Source organism: Oryctolagus cuniculus, chromosome 1 (assembly GCF_051225735.1).
Source record: "Oryctolagus cuniculus isolate XC-2025 breed Fujian yellow rabbit chromosome 1, ASM5122573v1, whole genome shotgun sequence".
Lineage (NCBI taxonomy): Eukaryota > Metazoa > Chordata > Mammalia > Lagomorpha > Leporidae > Oryctolagus > Oryctolagus cuniculus.
Window position 1 is genome coordinate 43,889,356 of NC_142867.1, and position 21,929 is coordinate 43,911,284.

Sequence of the window (21,929 nt, forward strand, 5' to 3'; positions counted from 1 at the left end):
TACCTGTAGTGTTCTTTGTAGACAAACACAGAATATTCACTAATAGTAATTTGAAGGCCCTAGTGGTTAAGATACCTATGTCCCACATCACAGTTTCTGCATTTGAGTCCTGGCCCTGGCTCCTGACTCCAGCTTTCTGCTAATGCAGGCCTTGAGAAGCTCAAATGATAGCTCAAGAAATTGAAAATCTGGATGATGTTCCCAGCTCCTGGCCCCAGCCACTGTGGGCATTTGAGAAGGGATTCAATGAATGGGACTCTCTCTGTCTCTGCGTCTCTCTCCTGTCAGGTTTTTTTTTTACAAATTCTTCTTTAAGCTTGGCAGCAGTTGTGAGAAGACTATTATTCAAAGATGGAGTTTGAATCAGAGACTGAGTTCTTGATTTAAAATTCGGCCTATAGACCCCACAGGCCCCATACAAGATAAGGGTTCCATATTCTTTCATTAACTCTCAAGTGACTTAAAAAGGCCACTATTATTGTGCCTAGAGTAGCCTTCATTGGAGAATAGACAAGCCAAATTTCTCAATAAAACTAAAACCTAAATAAAACAAACCCACAATAACATAATGATTTTTAAAAAAGGATAAATAGAGCTTTTTATTAACACTTTTTTGCTGCAACAAAATGACAGTCCACATCTTTTCATTCAACACAACAGAAGCTATGATCACATTACATCACTTTGAGACACAAAGCAATAGGTATTTTATTTTCTTAAGGTCAAGAATGGTTTGCATTTTTAAAACAAACTTTTTTGTTTTATATTTGCAGTAGCAGGGCCTCCAGTCACTAGCACAATACAATGAACAAATCAAATATCCAGAATAGACAAATACACCAAGGATATTTTTAGTTGAGTTGGGAAATGCATTATTATTAACTGTAGAGCATTATAAAGAGGTCTGATGATAACTTTTTAAACCAAAAAAAAAATCATTCCAACCAACCAAACAGCTCCCACAAGCAAAATGAAGATAATATACAGACAGGAAATTTAGTGATTTGCACTTATTGCTTGGTACACAAATGTTGCATTTCCTGTTGAATTATATTAAGAAATGACAAGCAAAATGCCTCTTCCCCATCTAAAATTCTATGACTCTATGAAAGTAGAAATTACAGTCCCCTAACCCAACATTAGGTGTATGCTATTTTTGGTTTGTTGTGAAGATTATTTCTTATGTTCCTGTGCATGGATATGTATAAGATTTACAGATGTAGATAGATAGATATAATTTTAATATAATTTATTGTCCTATATATTTAAAACAAATATCTCTTAAATGGGAATTTAAATAATAAAATTGTCTACTTACAGTATCTCTAATAAGTTTATCTTTTCATATTATATATAGCTCTGTGGCACAAGTTTCATATAGTATTTAATTTCTATTGAAGAAAGATATCTAAATCATTTTCTATTTATTTTGTTGTTAATATTGCATTTTAAGGGCTTTACCTCCATATTAAATTTTTATTAGATTCTTTAAGGTGTATATATCTTTTTTTCCTAATGCAAGTTACAACCAGTACAAAGTTGTAATAAAAAATACATTGAAGTCTATTTATTTTTATATTTTTTTTGCAAAAAGTTATGTGATATGTTACATGAAAAAACTGGATTTTATTGAAATGTGAAGTGTTTTATACTGTTAGGTAAATGAGTGGAAGAACATGAAGCATACCCCTCACTTCATAAGTTCTCTTTTAGAGAAATAAGTGTTTGTGTCCAAGCATTACTTATAAAGCTTTGCAAGATACTCCTTTTTAGGATCAACAAAACTTCCCACATTATGCTATCATAATAATTATTCAATACAACTTGCTAGCAGCTAGTCCACACTATATTTCTTCAATTAAGAGATAACTCCATGATTTACATTTAATGAATGTTGTCAAAACAATAATGCAACCAACTTAACAGTTTTCTCCCCTTTTTAAAACAGGACTTCTGTGCGATATCTTGCAATATAGTGTAACAAATATATAAGTGCATTTTACATGATCAAGTAACTTTGGCCTCTAACCTTTGTAGGATGAAGTGTGTCAACTATTTTAGTTGTGCTTTATTAATGGTGATGAGTTTTAGCTCATATGAACCTGATGAGTAACTACTTGTTTCTACAGTTTTGACCAGTCAAATCTTAAATTACGAATGCAAGAATGGATGACTTGGAAATGATGAAACTTCACAAATTCTACAGATTGCACTTGATGGCAATTTCATGGGTTTGTTCTGATTTAATTTTCATTTCTTACAGCAAGATTTGCCTGGTTGATATGTTTACATGTTTACACCACATTTTTTGAACTTTTGTGCAATCACAATTAATTTAATCACAAACACTAAAAATAAATCCAGCAATTAGTTTTGTTATGAATACTCATCTCGGTCCTTATAGGTATATGAGTCTTGTACCCCTTCTTGTACAAATTCCTCTTTCTTTTCCCAACCATTGGGCCAACCTCCATTGGCCTGTGTTGTGGCCCCATAAGACTTGGTGGTACCATAATTTATATAATTTTGAGTAATGTCCCCTGTTTCTTCATCAAGTTCATCTTCATGGATAAATCCACATTTTTCTTCACTTGTTTCCTCAGGGTCTGCCCAGGGTTGCTTCTCTCCTGACGCAAATATTGCATAAAATATAACTCCTCCATAGTGAACTAGGGCAGCAATCAGGAAGACATACTGCCATTCTTCACGTGACTGCAGTGACAAAAAGTGGCACCATGAGAATAAACTCTCCATGATGGAAAAACTTAACATCTTCATCACTGAGCGCTAACTAAAGCACTATCTTTGGGGAAATTTATGTCCTAAATATGTAAAACAAATAATCTGATAAAAAACTTATATAATACTATTACTTTCCTTATCTAAATTTTTAAATCTAAAAGTGATAAAATAAAATTCTAAATATAGCCATGGTCTTTTAATATTACAAATATTCATGTTCTCTTTATTTACATTGATTTATCTACCTTTTTCCCCTATTCCTTTTGTTAATTTTCTTCTGGTAACCACAGTTTTGAAGTCCTACATGTACACATAGGGACTAATAGCAAATAATCATATTTTTCCATGGACAACTGTATATTTGTCTAATGTGAGGTTAGCAAATCATGCACAGAAGACTTCTATATGCCTTCTGGGAGTAAAATGAATTTTTAAAATTGCATCAGGGGTATCAGGAAGGCTGTTGAGAAGCATATTGCTGATTGCTTGAGAATGTGGACTCAAGAGTTTCTAGAGAGAGATTTTTCCCTTAACTCCAATTACCTTCCTGGTCAGAGGTATATGTCAGTGCATTCAATGCCAAAAAGAAGTGGGAGATGGGAGGGGTGCGAGTGGGAGGGAAGTTATGGGGTGGGAGAAAACCATTGTAATCCATAAACTGTACTTTGGAAATTTATATTTACTAAATAAAAGTTAAAAAAAGAAAATATTAACTCTTTGGCAACCATATGAGAGGATCTTCTACGACTGAATATCTGTTTTGCTCCATCTTACCTTATTCTTGGTCATTGCACCAACAATAATAGGGCAAACCATTCCTGACAATGTGCCAACCCCATTCGAAATGCCCATTAAGATGCTCGCATATCTTGGAGCAATATCCAAGTGGTTAACATTGAAACCTGAAATATACATATAAGCTTTGACTCAGACATTCACAAATCTCTTAAAAGTAAGTATCTGTAGATTAACACACCACAACTCCTTAACAGATGCTGGGTATAAAACATGTGCTTGATAAAGGCGTTTTGATAATTTACCTCAGGGATATAATATAATTAGGTATAATTTCTTGCCCAACACCTAATGTGCAATCCTCACCTTAAGCAACAACAATAAAGATAAATGGTGACACTGGGGGTGAACTGAGTAGTAACAAATCCAAATTATGTTTTCTAAGTATTGACTTATTTTTAATGTGAATATTTTGTTATTCATCACATAATATATATATATATATATTTGCAAAAATATGTATATGTGGTTTTATATATTGGGTACTTTAAGAAATTTGTGGAAAATGAAAGTTAAAAATTTTGAAATTCATTTGTATTTTTCATTATATGCATTTTCTGAAAAATGTTGGGAGTCCCCTCATATTTATATGTCTGTTCATTTGTCACATACAGGGTTACAGGAATATTAAAAGGTGATGAGAAACACATTATATAGATATATACATAGATGTAGATAAAAATATTTATGTAAACAAAGTTATTTATACATATATAATTATATATAGTATCTGTATATATAACATTTATTAACAGTCAAAATCAGAATGTCATAAGTGCAAAGAAAAAATTGTATCTTACCAGATATAGCAAATCCACTGAATCCAACTGCAAGTACCAAGAAGGAAATTGCTACACCTCTGGTATGAGAATAGCCAACAACTAGAAGCAATGTGGCTTCCATGCCAAAACCTTCAAAAACAAACACATGAAATTCATTAGAAATGAGTGCTATTTCAATTGTCTAGAAATATCACCTCGGAGAGTTCATATTAAAAAAGACTTTATCCTTAAAAAAGACTTTAATAGTAGTAATAATTGATGTCAGAGATTATTCTTCCTGTGTTTTAACAAAAATACCCAAAACAACTTAGTTTCAATGATACAGAAGAGTTGAGATAGTTATAATATATACTAATTACATTATTATGCATTTATCTAGAATTAGAAGTTATAAATAGCTGGAAGTAAGATGGAAAATGATTTTAAATGAACAATGAAGGCAAGAATTTAAATGTAACTAAGTAATTTGCTATGTGTTGCAAGTAATTCATTCATTTAGAGGAGAATTTGCTGAAACTTAAGTACTTACCACCACAATTCATGATCTTTCTCACCATAGTAGTTGAAAGAATTTGCTTGCTTCTCAAAAAATCTGCAATTTGCCCTCCAATAGGCACAATAATTGTCATTACCAAGTGTGGCACAGCAGACAGCATACCAACCTGATGGAAAATAAAAAGGGCAATAAATATACATGACCATAAATAGTGTGTGTAATTTAATGGACTTGATTTTCTGAATCAATCATCAACTCTTTAGCAACAAGAGAAGGAAAAATACTTTCTCCAAATGACCACTTACTCACTACCAGAATAAGCAATAACTTCCCAGAACGACCAAATAAAGCTAAGTAAATTTACTTTGATCCATTTTTGTCTTCTAGAAAAAGGAAATGCTTTTTTATGCTATGTTTCACTCAGTAAATTTTGAGTTTATGAATCAATTATCCTGAATCTTGTCTCATAGTGGCTTACATTTGTATGTCCATTTTATATCTTAAATGTTTCTCCACAAATTCATCATTACCAAGAGAAGGAGAGGGGGAGTTGAAGAGTAATAGAGAGAGAAAAAATAGTCTTATTAATTGGATAAGCAAAATGCAAAGCTTTGCTTATCAATATTTCACTCTTTTGGCAAAGGGATTGTGCAAAGCACTATGAGAAGTGCAACACAGAGAATAAAGAAATAGAATTTTTGTGAAGTTTTAACCTACTGTCTTAATAATTGAGGGTATTGAATCTGCTAGTTCCTTAGACAATGTATAAATGTATTCTGTTTGTGACCTCAAAGGGTTATAGTCATTTCAAAACTTCCTGATGGTTCTTCAACTGTCTTTACACTTTCCATTGTCTTGTAAGTAACACTTATTGTTTCAGAATGACGAAAACCTTCTTAGAGGAGAATGCAGTTACCCTAATGATTAAGATTCCAGTGTCATACATTGGAGTGCCTGGATTTGACACCCAGATCTGGCTCCTTTTCTAAATTTTTAAAATTTGTTTTATTTTAATTTTTTAAAAATTTTATTTAAGGTATAAATTTTGTGTATTTCATATATACAGATTTAGGAATATTTTGATACTTCCCACCCCACCTTTTCTCTCTCGTGTACTCCTACCCTTCCTCCTCCTTTTCAATTGTTTTAAATAGTTTGAAAAGAATTGGAATTAGTTCTTTAAAAGTTCTATAGAATTCAGCAGTGAAGCCATCTGGTTCTTGGCTTTTCTTTCTCAGTAGGTCTTTCTGATTCAATCTCTGTCTTGGTTATTGGTTTGTTTAGGTTTTCTATGTCTTCATACTCAATTTTGGTAGATTGTATGTATCCAGGAATCTATCCATTTCTTCTGGATTTCCCCATTTGTTGAGATTTAGCTCTTTGTAATAATTCTTGATGATTCTTTTTTAAAAGATTTATTTGTTTATTTGAAAGGTAGAGTTACAGAAAGGCAGAGACAGAGAGAGACAGAGAGAAGTTTCCAACCACTGGTTCACTCCTCAAATGGCCACAAGGGCCAGAGCTGGGCTGATCTGAAGCCAGGAGGTAGGAGCTTCTTCAGGGTCTCCCATGAGGGTGCAGGGGCCCAAGGACTTGGGCCATCTTCCTCTGCTTTTCCAGGCCATAGCAGAGAGCTGGATTGAAAGTGGAGTAGCTGGAACTCAAATCATTGAATATATGGGTTGTTGGCTCTGCAAGCAGGGGCTCTACCCATAATGGCTGGCCCTTGATGATCTGTGGTATCTGTTGTTACATTTCCTTTTTCATCTTTGATTTTATTAATTTGGATCTTCTCCCTCTTCTTTTGATTAGTTGGGCCAATTGTATATCAATTTTGTTTTTTTGTTTTTTTTTTTTTTCAAAAAAACAGCTCTTTCTCATACTGATCTTTCAAAATTATTTTGGTTTCAATTTTATTTATTAGTTCTCTAATTTATTTTTTTATTTTTTTTAAACTTTTATTTAATGAATATAAATTTCCAAAGTACGACCTATGGATTACAATGGCTTCCCCCCACACCGTCCCTCCCACCCACAACCCTCCCCTTTCCCACTCCCTCTCCCCTTCCATTCACATCAAGACTCATCTTCGATTATCTTAATATACAGAAGATCAGCTTAGTATACATTAAGTATGGATTTCAACAGTTTGCTCCCACACAGAAACATAAAGTGAAAAATAATAGATGATTTTTTTAAATGATGATGAAATCAGAGCAGACCTATTGTCATGTTTAATCCCAGTGAGAGTCAAGTTGGGAATTGATAATTTCTTTTTTTTTTTTTTTTTTTTTACAGAGGATCAGTTTAGTACGCATTAAGTAAGGATTTCAACAGTTTGCACCCCCATAGAAACACAAAGTGAAATATATTGTTTGAGTACTCGTTATTGCATTAAATCTCAATGCACAGCACATTAAGGACAGAGATCCTACATGAGGAGTAAGTGCACAGTGACTCCTGTTGTTGACTTTACAAATTGACACTCCTGTCTATGGCATCAGTAATCTCCCTATGCTCCAGTCATGAGCTTCCAAGGCTATGGAAGCCCTCTGAGTTCTCCGACTCTTATCTTGTTTAGACAAGGTCATAGTCAAAGTGGAGGTTCTCTCCTCCCTTCAGAGAAAGGTACCTCCTTCTTTGATGACCTGTTCTTTCCACTGGGATCTCACTCGCAGAGATCTTTTGCCAGAGTGTCTTGGCTTTCCATGCCTGAAATACACTCATGGGCTTTTCAGCCAGATCCGAGTGCCTTTAGGGCTGATTCTGAGGCCAGAGTGCTATTTAGGACATCCGCCATTCTATGAGTCTGCCGAGCATCTCACTTCCCATGTTGGATCACTCTCCCCTTTATTTACTCCATCAGTTAGCGTTAGCAGGTACTAGACTTGTCTATGTGCTCCCTTTGACTCCCAGTCCCTTCACCATGACCAACTGTGATCTGAAACTGATCACCTGGAACAGTGAGATGGCATTGGTACATGCCACCTCGATGGGATTGAATTGGAATCCCCTGGTATGCTTCCAACTCCACCACTTGGGGCAAGTCAGCCTGAGCATGTCCCAAATTATACTTCTCTTCCCTCTCCCATTCCCACCACCATGTTCAACAGGGATCACATTTCAGTTTATCCCTGGTATGCAGGGATGGTTTAATGTGCGCAAGACAATCAATGTGATACACCACATTAACAGACTGCAGAAGAAAAACCATATGATTATCTCAATAGATGCCGAGAAAGCATTTGATAAAATACAACACCCGTTCATGATGAAAACTCTAAGCAAACTGGGTTTGGAAGGAACATTCCTCAATACAATCAAAGCAATCTATGAAAAACCCACAGCCAACATCCTATTGAATGGGGAAAAGTTGGAAGCATTTCCACTGAGATCTGGAACCAGACAGGGATGCCCACTCTCACCACTGCTATTCAATATAGTTCTGGAGGTTCTAGCCAGAGCTATTAGGCAAGAAAAAGAAATTAAAGGAATACAAATTGGGAAGGAAGAACTCAAACTATCCCTCTTTGCAGATGACATGATTCTGTATTTAGGGGACCCAAAGAACTCTACTAAGAGACTATTGGAACTCATAGAAGAGTTTGGCAAAGTAGCAGGGTATAAAATCAATGCACAAAAATCAACAGCCTTTGTATACACAGACAATGCCATGGCTGAGGAAGAACTTCTAAGATCAATCCCATTCACCATAGCTACAAAAACAATCAAATACCTTGGAATAAACTTAACCAAAGACGTTAAAGATCTCTACGATGAAAATTACAAAACCTTAAAGAAAGAAATAGAAGAGGATACCAAGAAATGGAAAAATCTTCCATGCTCATGGATTGGAAGAATCAATATCATCAAAATGTCCATTCTCCCAAAAGCAATTTACAGATTCAATGCAATACCAATCAAGATACCGAAGACCTTCTTCTCAGATCTAGAAAAAATAATGCTGAAATTCAAATGGAGACACAGGAGACCTTGAATAGCTAAAGCAATCTTGTACAACAAAAACAAAGCCGGAGGCATCACAATACCAGATTTCAGGACATACTACAGGGCAGTTGTAATTAAAACAGCATGGTACTGGTACAGAAACAGATGGATAGACCAATGGAACAGAATTGAAACACCAGAAATCAACCCAAACATCTACAGCCAACTTATATTTGATCAAGGATCTAAAACTAATTCCTGGAGCAAGGACAGTCTATTCAATAAATGGTGCTGGGAAAATTGGATTTCCACGTGCAGAATCATGAAGCAAGACCCCTACCTTACACCTTACACAAAAATCCACTCAACATGGATTAAAGACCTAAATCTACGACCTGACACCATCAAGTTACTAGAGAACATTGGAGAAACCCTTCAAGATATTGGCACAGGCAAAGAATTTCTGGAAAAGACCCGGGAGGCACAGGCAGTCAAAGCCAAAATCAACTATTGGGATTGCATCAAATTGAGAAGTTTCTGTACTGCAAAAGAAACAGTCAGGAGAGTGAAGAGACAACCGACAGAATGGGAAAAAATATTTGCAAACTATGCAACAGACAAAGGGTTAATAACCAGAATCTACAAAGAGATCAAGAAACTCCACAAAAACAAAACCAACAACCCACTTAAGAGATGGGCCAAGGACCTCAATAGACATTTTTCAAAAGAGGAAATCCAAATGGCCAACAGGCACATGAAAAAATGTTCAAGGTCATTAGCAATCAGGGAAATGCAAATCAAAACCACAATGAGGTTTCACCTCACCCCGGTTAGAATGGCTCACATGCAGAAATCTACCAACAGCAGATGCTGGCGAGGATGTGGGGAAAAAGGGACACTAACCCACTGTTGGTGGGAATGCAAACTGGTCAAGCCACTATGGAAGTCAGTCTGGAGATTCCACAGAAACCTGAAGATAACCCTACCGTTCGACCCAGCCATCCCACTCCTTGGAATTTACCCAAAGGAATTTAAATTGGCAAACAAAAAAGCCGTCTGCACCCTAATGTTTATTGCAGCTCAATTCACAATAGCTAAGACCTGGAACCAACCTAAATGCCCATCAACGATAGACTGGATAAAGAAATTATGGGATATGTACTCTTTAGAATACTATACCGCAGTAAGAAACAACGAAATCCAGTCATTTGCAACAAAATGGAGGAATCTGGAACACATCATGCTGAGTGAAATAAGCCAGTCCCAAAGGGACAAATACCATATGTTCTCCCTGATCGGTGACGACTGACTGAACACCAAGAGGGAAACCTGTTGGAGTGAGGTGGACACTATGGGAAATGGTGGCTTGATCAGCATAGCCCTGACTGTTAATGAACAACTAAATACATTATCCCTCTTAGTAGTTTTTTTATCTGTTCTACTTAATATGACTGGTTTAGATCTGTAATTGATGCACAGTTATTCTTAAGTTCTCTAATTTTAATTATTTCTTTCCTCCTTCTAATTTGGGGTTTGGTTTGTTGTTGTTTTTCTAGGTCTTTGAGATGCATTGATAGCTCATTTTTTTATTCTTTTTTTAACTTTTAATTAATGAATATAAATTTCCAAAGTACAGCTTATGGATTACAATGGCTTCCCCCCCATAACTTCCCTCCCACCCGCAACCCTCCCCTTTCCCACTCCCTCTCCCCTTCCATTCACATCAAGACTCACTTTCAATTCTCTTTATATACAGAAGATCAGTTTAGCATATATTAAGTAAAGATTTCAACAGTTTGCACTCACATAGAAACACAAAGTGAAAAATATTGTTTGAGTACTAGTTATAGCATTAAATCACAATGTACAGCACATTAAAGACAGAGATCCTACATGAGGAGTAAGTGCACAGTGACTCCTGTTGTTGACTTAACAAATTGACACTCTTGTTTATGGCATCAGTAACCACCCTAGGCTCTAGTCATGAGTTGCCAAGGCTATGGAAGCCTTTTGAGTTCACCAACTCTGATCATATTTAGACAAGGTCGTAGTCAGAGTGGAAGTTCTCTCCTCCCTTCAGAGAAAGGTACCTCCTTCTTTGATGACCTGTTCTTTCCACAGGGATCTCACTCATGGAGATCTTTCATTTAGGTAATTTTTTTGTTGTTGTTTTTTTGCCAGTGATTGCTCATTTATGGGATGCCTTTCCAATTGACTCCAGCTTTCTGCCAATGCAGGCCCGGGGTGGCAGAGACGATGGCTCAAGTAACTGGGATCCCGCCACCCACATAGGAGAAATGGATTGAAGTCCATGCTCCCAGCTTTAGCCCTAGCTGTGACAATTGTGATAATTTGGGTAGAGAACCAGCAAATGTATCTCTCTTTCTCTCTCTCTCTCTCTCTCCTCCACTCCCTCCCCCTCTACATCTTCCTCCTCCTCTGCCTCTGTTTCTCTTTTATCTGTGTGTGTATTTATCACTCAAATAAATAACTTTTAAGTACTAAAAATAACTTCTTAGAGTATTATTATTTATGACAATGACACAGTGGTTTGGTCCTTATTTTAAGGTTTCCAAGGGTAAGCTAAATGTTCTGAACATATAGATAACTGATTCTTCATAGAAATCCCTGCTCATTAGACCTGCCCCATCTTCCTCTTTCTTTATCTGGGTCAAACTCTGGATTGTGTCTTTCTCCATCTGGCCCAAATTCTTTTTAGAAATTGGCATGCTGCACTGTAGGAAAGTGCAGACATCCAACACGACTTTCCTCTGGTCCTCATTAAGAAGCTGAAAAGAAATGAATGGATGCTCTAATCGGACTGATCCCTACAATCTGACTTTTCAAGGAGGTGGCTAATCTTAGCACTTACCTTCCCCTGATACGCCATTCCCAAGAGCTTGAAAATATTTACCTCTGAATATAGAATGGTATCAGTTAACATATTAGTTCTAAAATATATTATATATAATCATCCTAATAAAATTTTATTTAAGTATATGACATGTTAAATAAATAAATTTTGTCTCAATATATATACATATACACACATATGCGTGTGTGTGCATGTGTGCTTACTTCAAACATTTCATGGAGAATGGAGTTAAATGGTGCTTATTTGGGCACAAGAAAACATTAAAATTCATGCATTCACGGGGTCTTCATGATTTTCATAGAAAATGTATATGAGAAAACTAAACATGGATTTTGAAATTTTATTGTGCTAAAATAAACTTATGTTTAATTTTGCTCAAACTTTTAAAGTATTTTGAAATTATGTGAGTATAGATCATAAAAATAGATACAGATATGGATACAGTTACACAGACATATAGGTATAGATATAAAATAGATATATGTTAGTTCTGTTTTCATTGAGTCAGTATATCTAGAAAGAATAGCAAACCTTTGTATTTGTGGTTTTATCTATAGGAGACACTACTTAACCAAAGTTGGGGAGAATAATCATCTATGCAAATATTTTATTTCACTTAAATTTTGCTTCACGTCTGAAACATAGTGTTAACCATTATCTATAAGTAGGAAAGTAAGACCAGCAATTATTCTAAAATTTCCCAAGGTTACATACCAGAACTTTACTGTGGAGTTTGAATTCAAAGCCATGTCACCCTAGATTCAAAGCCCAAGCTCTATTTTTTCCATCACTTCCTCTATACATTTTTTAGGTAAGGCAGCAGATTTTTTTAGCAGTCTAAGCACAATATTCAGAACAATCTGTGTGTGCAGAATTTATCCACAATTTTAGTTAAGTATATAGCAGGTGACTCAAGCAGGTAAATCAGTATTTTTGGCTATTATATTTAGTTTTTGCAAAACAACATTGTTTTTAGTCCATTTCAATTAATTAGAGTACAGAGCCAGAATGACTGCATGGTTTAATTAACATCAGTTGGCTCTTTCCCTCTTCCCCATAAGACCTGACTTTATTAATAGCCTCCCAGTGTCATATTTGTCCTAGATTATGAAAATGAACTCACACCTCCAGCAGCCTTTGTTGAGAAGTGTAACACCTCACAGAGCTCCCAAAGGCTACCCTGCAATGTTTGATCCACTCCCGGGGGAAGAGCCCTGTCTAAAGCACTCATTCTTCTCCGTGATGGAGGAAGCAGTTTCCTTAGAAACAGGGATAACAAAAGAGCTCTCAGAATAGCTACTCCTAAACTCAGGTTTGCTTCAGTCCCAGGCCTCGGAGTCTTTCAAGTAGAGACATACTATGAATAGCGAGCCCAGCTGGACTTATGTAATAACATGAACAGAGATGGCAAGACTATTGCCAGTACAGACACGTGTATTCAGGACTCAGGAAAAGGCTTGGCACAAAGATGGTATTCAACAAATACTTGTTAAGTGCCTGAATGGATATATAGTTTACCTGAATTTGAATAGCATAGTAAAGGGAATTGAAATAGAAATCAAAGGATCTCAGCCTGAGCTTGTTGCTGTCACTTATTACTAGCATGGCTTTAGGCAATTTGGATACTTTCCCTAGTTTCTATTTCCCTATAAGTTCAATGGAAATTCTGATAGGTATCCAGCTGGTCTTCCAAATACATTGCTTATGAATGTGAAAAAGTCTTCTAAATTTCAAAGTCCCATATAAAAGAAAAATAATATGTGTGTATTCATTTTATTGTTATGGAAAAATCCTAAAAAAGATTCTATTTCCACAACTGTAAACAACTGTCTATGGATAGCCTTTCATGCTGTGCCATAATCGATAATTCTTTTTTTTTTCCAAAGCAGTAGGCTTTGAAAATTTGCAAGACAAAAACCATGCTTTTATTCCCAAACTTAACATAAGGCTTTGTATATCATGTCCAGCAAATACTCATTAAATTAATAAGTCGGATGAACAAAGATTTTTTCAGAATTTTTTTTGCAAAATAGCTGTATGTATTTCTGAGAATACTGAAGAACTATATTCATAATCATCTATGTACAAATCCATTTGAATAGAATAATTTTATCTTGAACATACTGTAATGTCTCTGACCTCAGGTCCAAAGGAGGCTATGCTTACTTATAGGAAAAAGGCTGCACTGCTACTCAACCAATTGGGATGTAAAGCTCATGAAAGCAGAAACCAGGTCTGTATTTCCTGCATTCCTACCACTAGAGATTGGTCTCTAGTAGGCAATAGCATACAGTAGACACTCAAACATTTACTTAGCTTCTATTTTCCAGCAGTGGATTTTCAGATGAATATATGAGTAACTCATTAGATTTAAAACTTTAACAATGGGATTTAATATTCACTTGAATACAAAAATCAGCCTCTATTTAAATAAGGTTAGTTGTTACATACCTTGCTGATTTCAAATCCAAAGACTTCCTCAAAATATGCTGGCTGACTAATAAGCAATAGGTAAAAAGTCCAGCTTCTGCAGAAATTTGCAACAATTATTGCATAGACTGGCATAGACGTAAAAAACTTGCGCCATGGAGTCTTGAATTTCTGAAATTCCAAAAAGAGAGTTATTCTGACCATTTAAATGCTTTTCAACATAAATAAGAATATGTGGTATTTTATATTTTCAGGATGAGTGTGATGGGACATGAGAAGGAGGTAAGAGGTAATAAATTGGCAATTACAGTTGTCCAGATAACCTTAGCTACAGGAATAATCATTGAAAGGGAAAAATATAAAAGAAGAAAGCCTCTTCTTCTGATTAAATTCTTCTGGCTTTAGTAATATACAAGATTCCTTGCTTATCAAAAATTAATTCCAAAAGCATAGGTCTTGGTTTCTAAGGTTTAAGCATTTTTTTCCAGGTAAAACTCATAGCAAAAGCAGTAGTCTTGTAATATTCAAACTATTTTATTTAAAACATTGGAACTTCATTGTAGTTGGGAGAAGAAAGATAAGAAGAACAAGGAGTGTAGTTTTTTTTTTTTTTGCCCACATCTACAGTCAATTATTTCATTACCCATAAATAAATTCTCTCTCTTTTTTTTTTTTTTTTGGACAGGCAGAGTGAGAGAGAGAGACAGAGAGAAAGGTCTTCCTTTTACCGTTCGTTCACCCTCCAATGGCCGCCAGAGCCGGTGCGCTGCGGCCGGCGCACCATGCTGATCTGAAGCAAGGAGCCAGGTGCTTCTCCTGGTCTCCCATCGGGTGCAGGGCCCAAGCACTTGGGCCATCCTCCACTGCACTCCCGGGCCATAGCAGAGAGCTGGCCTGGAAGGGGGGCAACCGGGACAGAATCTGGCACCCCGACCGGGACTAGAACCCGGTGTGCCAGCGCCGCTAGGTGGAGGATTAGCCTATTGAGCTGCGGCGCCAGCCAATAAATTCTCTTGTTAGATAATGGAGATCAATATAAATTTTGTGACTCTGGAGTGCAAAGTTCCATAAAAGTCATAATATATTCAGTTGGGTAAAGCATTTGGTCATTTAGCAAACCTCGGGCATACCATAACTCAATATATAAGTCATTCAAGGTATTCAAACTTAGCAATCTAATTGTGATTGGCTTTGCTGTTGATATCCTTTCAAAGTTAAACCTAGCACATTTAACAATATTACATTTGCCCAAAGAATTCTTCCCCAAGACTTATATTTTAGACCTTAAGATATCTCTCATATCTCAAATATTTACTTTCTTTATTACTTTATTTGGAACACCAAAAAACTGTTTGGCAAAGAAACATTAGCCTAAAATAACTTCATTTAATGATCTCCTGGGCTTTGGGTCTTGCCCTGGCAAAATTACCAAAGGAAGAGGCAGACTTTTTTTATGCAGGTTTGGTAATTATTCCTGGACATGGAACCTCATAAGTATTAGTGTTGATGTGACTGTTACTATGGCTTTTAAAGATCGCTTTAAATGTTATATAGTAAGATGCTACATTTTCATAAACACAAATACATGTAAAATAAAAAAGAAACAAAATAAATAAAACAAAATCTGTTCCAATAATATGTAATAGGTGCTTGTGACTCTGGTCCAAAATTTCAGTGACAGCTTCATCTAAAGAGTTAAAAAAGTGCATTATTTAAAAAAATATTCAATACATTCTAGGAAAACAGTGCCAGATAAATATATTTATTTCACAGATAATAAAATTGACCAAAAGATAGGAATGCCTGCATTCTAATATATTCGTGAAAGAAATAGCATCAAAATACTAGCAGTAGTAAACAACTTCTCCCTGCTGAGAACATATTCCATAATTCATACTAGGATCAGCTCTTCTAGGAACTTTAGGTGGTAAAGTACACCATCAAATGTAAGAGAAAATTAACTAAGTAAATGCCTTTAAAAATTCTGGGGAGCTAGAAATAGGCTTATCATATCCTGATAAAAACCTGTTTATTGAACTAATGGCTTCACAGGTGTGTTTAGTTTACAAATTTTCATGAAGCTCTTCATTTACACTTCTGCATTTTTTCGGTATGTATATTTAATTATTTTAAAGAGATAAAAAGGATTTAAGAGGCATTACAAGAGAGTGAGAAACTGCTGATGCAGGGTTGCATATCATCAATCATGGGAGAATGAGGAAGAAGGGATAATCAAACCTGTGGGAAGAAATAGACTATTTTTTAATCTTTATTGAAGTGAAATTTACATAAGAAAATAAACCATTTTTGAATGAAAAAAAAAAAAAAGAGGCATTACAGGCAACTGAAAAAAAAAAAGTGATCTTAATTATATCTGGACTCAAATAACAATAGTTTTTTCACCTGTGTGGTGGTTTAGGGAAGTTCCTGTGTAGGGGTCCATGTTCAGTTCCTCTTTCTGTGTCCCAGTCCTGACACAGAGTCCAGCAAGTGGCATATTTTCCCCTAGAGGCTTAAACCTAAGTCCAGACCTTGAACATTCCTGGGCACTGATAAAGGTGTCTAGGCTGTTGTCTAAAACACTTAAAGAAACCGGCCCTGTCCCTGAATCAAACTCCTTAAACTCTTACATAAAGCCCATTCTGAGCCCTGTTCCCTGAAGGCATACATAAGAATATCACTTTCTCTCACAGTCTGGTTGAGAATAGCTGCTGCACTTTGTGAGTTCCCCCAATAAATGCTCTGGACTCTTCACTTGGGCGTTGAGTGCTATTTTCTTTGGGAATCAAGCCAATCCTGCTTCAGGATGATGTGGAGCACACCCCTATGGGAATTCTCTTAATGCAGCTTTTGAGGTGGCTCCTGCTTGAATTGGTTGAAAGAAACAATCTGGTACTACTCTTTCTGCTTTGCCAATACTGAATTGTTCACAATAAATTGCTCAAAAGGCAGAGTTACGCAGAAAGTTCGTCCATCCACTGGTAGACTGCACCAGATGTTTGCAACAGCTGAGGCTGGACAAGGTTAAAGGCAGGAATCCAGAATCCAATCTGGGTCTCCCACGTGGGTGGCAGGGACTCGAGTACTTGAGCTGCCTCTCCAAGTGTCCATTAGCAGGATTTGGAATCAGAAGCAGAGCTGAGACTCAGCCCAGGCAATGCGATATGGAATGGGGTGTCTCAAGTGGTAATTTAACTGCTGCATCAAATGTTTATCAATAGCCTTGGCAGCTCATGACAAGAGCCTTGGGTGATTACTGACGTCATAAATAAGAGTGTGAATTGTTAAATCAACAACAGGAGTCACTGCGCACCTGCTCCCCATGTAAGACCTCTGCCCTTAATGTGTTGTACTATGAGAATTAATGGTAAAACTACTACTCAAACAGTACTCTATACTTTGTGTGTCTTTGTGGATGCAGTCTGTTGAAATCTTTACTTAGTATATACTAAGTTGATCTTCTGTATATAAAGATAATTGAAAATGAAGAATGGTATGGGAGAGAGAGTGGGAGATGGGATGGTTGCAGGTAAGGGGGAGGTTACGGGGGAAAAGCTGTTATAATTCAAAAGTTGTACTTTCAAAATTTATATTTATTAAATAAAAGTTGAAAAAATGTTTATCCTTGGTGTTTTTCATATTCATTAGGCCAAAATACGCTCAGCAACAATGGGTAACAGACCATTCTACCTAGGGTGGAATGTCAAAAACTGTCTTTCACTAACAAATGAAGTAGAGAGTCAGAGACACAATCAAAGATACTTAGAATGGGGAGAGGAAGCACTGAAGAAGAGAAGAGTAGACTCATATTGTGAGGAGCAGGGCCCTTTCAACTATTAGCATAAGAAAATTCAGTTACTGTTTACTGAACCTGCCTAAATACACTACTTTTGCTAACTGGATTTTTAAAATAATATCAAATGATTGTTTATTTATAACTATAGTATATAACAACAACAGATGGAGTAAAATATTTGCTTTACCAAAATAAACCTGCATTTTCTCTCTCTATAGGCAAATATCTAAGAACTCCAAGTTTCACATCACTATCATTATAATACTTGTTATTCATAATAGTAATCAAGATGATGACATTTTATCAATAAATGATTAAATTAACAGCATTTACAAATCAGCTATTATTGGCATTCTTGGTTCAGTATTTCCTAAACTACATATAAAGTAAATACACATTTGTGAAATCTACATTTTGAATACACATCAAGTATAAAATAGTCCTTTGCATGACTGTCTTAAAATTTCCTGCATTTTAAAATTAACAAATATAGATTGTATCTTTTTCAGTTAAGGACCACATTAAACTGTCTTAACTTGCTTGGATTTGCAGTTATAGCTACAGTCCTCTATATTTTAAGATGCTTAAGACAGGATAAAGCTTCAATACATTACAAAGGAAGTAGCAACCATTCCTAAGGAAGTCTTGGGATATGGATGAACAAAAAAAAAGTTATGATTGATACCAAATCAGTTTTGTTGAATATGAACTTGTAAAACAGTTTAGTTCATCAAGGGGAGTGTGATGAGGGGAAAGAATAGGAATATACACCATAATAAAGTCCTTACTTCCATTGCACCTAAAAGATTTGCACTCTCTCCAATGCTTTCTTCTATGTACCTACGTTCTTCATCTGTAATAGTAGGATGCTTTGCAGGGCTCTCATAAGACACCAAAAGCCAAAACATGTACCAGACCATTCCAAAGCTTCCTGCAAACAATAGTTCAAAATGAAGAAGTTAATGAAAGCCATCAAACATACTTCTGTTGAACAGTCTTTTGCTAGGATAAAACTACAATAATATGACAAATAAATTGTGTGGGATGGAGAATTGGAACTTAGTTTCTTCAGCTGACTTTAACCATTTCTTCTTGTCTTTTATTGCTAGACTTCCATCTCACTGAAGACAGGTCTTGTGGTTTTATCTCTTTTTCTCTGTTAAAGAGTAGTGGTACAAAGAATTTTACCATAAAAGTGATTGAATAACAGAGTTGGGATGATATTCATATAGCCAATAAATGTTTACTGAGTGGTTCATATTTCATGCAAATATAATGAACACTAAAACACTCCTGCCCTCGGAGAATTTTCTGGGGCTAATCTGTTTCTTACTTGCCTGCCTTGCATATATGAAAATAGTCTGCATTTTCAGATAAAAGAGATGTTTGTTCCCCTCTCCTATTAGCACTTCCAGATCTAGCAAATGGACTATTAAATAAAATCCAGACAACTATTTTAGCTTGAGTGGCTGTATTATGGGAAAAATAGACCCTTGCAATTAACATGGTAGAATTTAACACTTTGTTTAACCATATAACTTTATTTTCAACACATTCTATTTATTGCCTATCGATCATTCTTTTGGCAGATGAAAGTTATAAATTCCAAGGCCATAAACTGCTTACAAGTCTTTTTCCATCCCTTCTTTATTTAGTACTCACACCATTAAAACGTGTCCTTATTGCACAATATAAATCTGAAAGCATTAATAATGGAAAGAATTGCAAGTGATTTATTCTGGTTTCCCAGAAGTTAGCCATTTCATTTTTCCCCTCATTCTGTTCTCTTCGTCCCTGGAGTAACAATCTAAATGCCCCTGATCTCCTTAATACGTTTTTTGGCCAAGTCAATCTCTTAAGAATTGTTCCTTAATACTATACATATCTTCTGAAGTGCTGTATTCCTTTTAGTTACTGAACATAGCAGCAAACATGATTTGAGCTTGAATGGTGTGAAAAGTCATTATAATATAGTGGTTACAGAATAGGACTCTCCCAGATTTGAAGCTTGACTGTGAAACTCATTAGGTATACTCTTATAACACAAGTAGTAACTAAATCTTTCTAAATGAGTATAAAATGGGATAACAATTCATTTTCCTGGGATTGTGGCAAAGAAAAGTTAAAGAAGATATTATAGAAATCAACTTGCACAGTGGCTGGAACAAATACACACTGAATAAAAGACTGCTCTTCTAATTTATTAACAACTGTCATTACCACTGCCTGAACTAAAGTTCCAGACACTCTACTAATTGTTTCATATGCACTATCTTTATTTTAACTTATTATACATGTCATGTCTCATTAATTCATAAAATTTAATTCTGAACATAAGCCTAAATACCCAATTTTTGTTATTTACACACCAATAAATGTACTATGATATGATATTTTGAGATTACCCAATGTTTATACTTTGTGTCATTCAGTAATAAATATTAAAGAGACATAACTAGATTGGATTTTATGAGTATCTTGTTTAATATCATTATTTTATAATTATATCATATCTTCAACTGAGCCATTGGCTGGGGCACAAACCAGAATATTTAGTGGATAGCCATATCAATTTGTTCTATACACCCCATAAACAAGTGCTCTTAAATTCCAGTGAATTATGGACTATTGAAAACTTAATGATAGATGTGGATTAAAATCTCATAATATCTTCCTAGAAAAAATATATTTGTATACACGCACATGCACACACATGCCACACACACACACACACACACACACTCACACATGCCTTACAGTTTCTGTCCTTCATGGGTCCAAAACCCATTCATTGATTTTGAGCCATGAAAAGAGTCCCTATGACAAAATAGCCTTCATAATATTCTGCAAGCAAAAGAATTTGCTCTGATAGAACATTTCAAGCTGGGAATGAATTGTGGCAAATTTGGAAGCAGCCAGATACTGTTCTATGGCATGACTTCATTAATCTTTCAAAGTTGTGTCCATATGTCCAAAGATGATAATACCAGTTAGAATCTAACTCTTATATTTATCATTTCCTCATTATTGAAAAGTCTCTTTTAAAAAATATGTCTCTTAGAGAAAAAGACTTTTGGGGTACTTAGAAGTAGTAAACTTTCATATTCTTGCTAAAATGTGTACATACAATGTATTTTAGACATAGGGTTTCAAATGTAGGGCTTAAATTGCTTTTAATTCTAAGTAAATGAGACATAAGATGCACTACTACCATGTCCAACTACTTTTATTTCATCACAAAATTAAATTTTTGCACCATCACTGTTTTCCAGGTTTCACTCCTACTCAGTCTTAAAGAGGCAGACTCGGGAAAAATGACCAAGAAAGAAAAGACAAACGAAGAGGTAGATGCTGTGTACATCTCTCATCCTCATAAGCTTTTAGTCAAGAGCTAATTTACTTTGTTCTTCATAATCAAGGGCATATAATACATTTCATGCAGCACAAAGTTTCCTTAGATAATGAGGCTGCTTTTCAAAATAAGAAGGAGCAATGTAGGGAAAATAACACAGAAAAAATATTTTCTTTGTTCTCAGAATATAAGGAAAGGATTGTTAATGTGAGAAAATAGGTGAGTAGACACAGATGTATCTCAGTGTCTACAACTACTTTTCTTTCAGCCCATGCACTTCTCATTTAACTCACTGTAGAGAAGTGTTACATACCATAGACATAAAATACTGAAGACCAGCCGGTGTACTGTACAAGAATGCCAGCTAAAGGCATTGCAATCACAGCGCCAGCATAGGAACCTGAAGTAGAAGAAAAGAAGAGACAATTTAAGTGAAATCATTAAAGAAATTTTTTACTTCCTCTCATGTTCTTTGGCTGATTCCTGCAAACACACTGCACACTCAGTAGTCTGCATTGGCAACTACACATACAGGCCATAAAATACATAGTCATGTCTACATACATATACAACAACACTGGACTACACAAATGGATAAAATTCGCTTACCCAAGGCACAGCAGAGATTTAGAAACAATGCCATGCTGGGTGATGTGTATCTTGCATATTTATTTATCATGTTAGTGTCAGAACTAACCATGCAATATGAACCT

At 35.5% G+C, this 21,929-nt stretch overlaps 1 protein-coding gene across 1 annotated transcript in view; it reads right to left on the reverse strand.

Moving 5' to 3' along the window:
• Positions 1–572: 572 nt before the first annotated feature.
• Positions 573–21,929, reverse strand: part of SLC17A6 (solute carrier family 17 member 6) — a 50,339-nt gene continuing 28,982 nt past the window's right edge. Inside the window, exons 6-12 of the mRNA XM_002709004.6 lie at positions 21,530–21,616; positions 18,653–18,795; positions 14,090–14,239; positions 4,849–4,981; positions 4,338–4,448; positions 3,517–3,644; positions 573–2,712 (exon numbers count right to left, since the gene is read on the reverse strand). Coding sequence (XP_002709050.1) covers positions 2,377–2,712; positions 3,517–3,644; positions 4,338–4,448; positions 4,849–4,981; positions 14,090–14,239; positions 18,653–18,795; positions 21,530–21,616 — 1,088 coding nt within the window. The 3' untranslated portion in view covers positions 573–2,376. The remainder of the gene's footprint in view (positions 2,713–3,516; positions 3,645–4,337; positions 4,449–4,848; positions 4,982–14,089; positions 14,240–18,652; positions 18,796–21,529; positions 21,617–21,929) is intronic.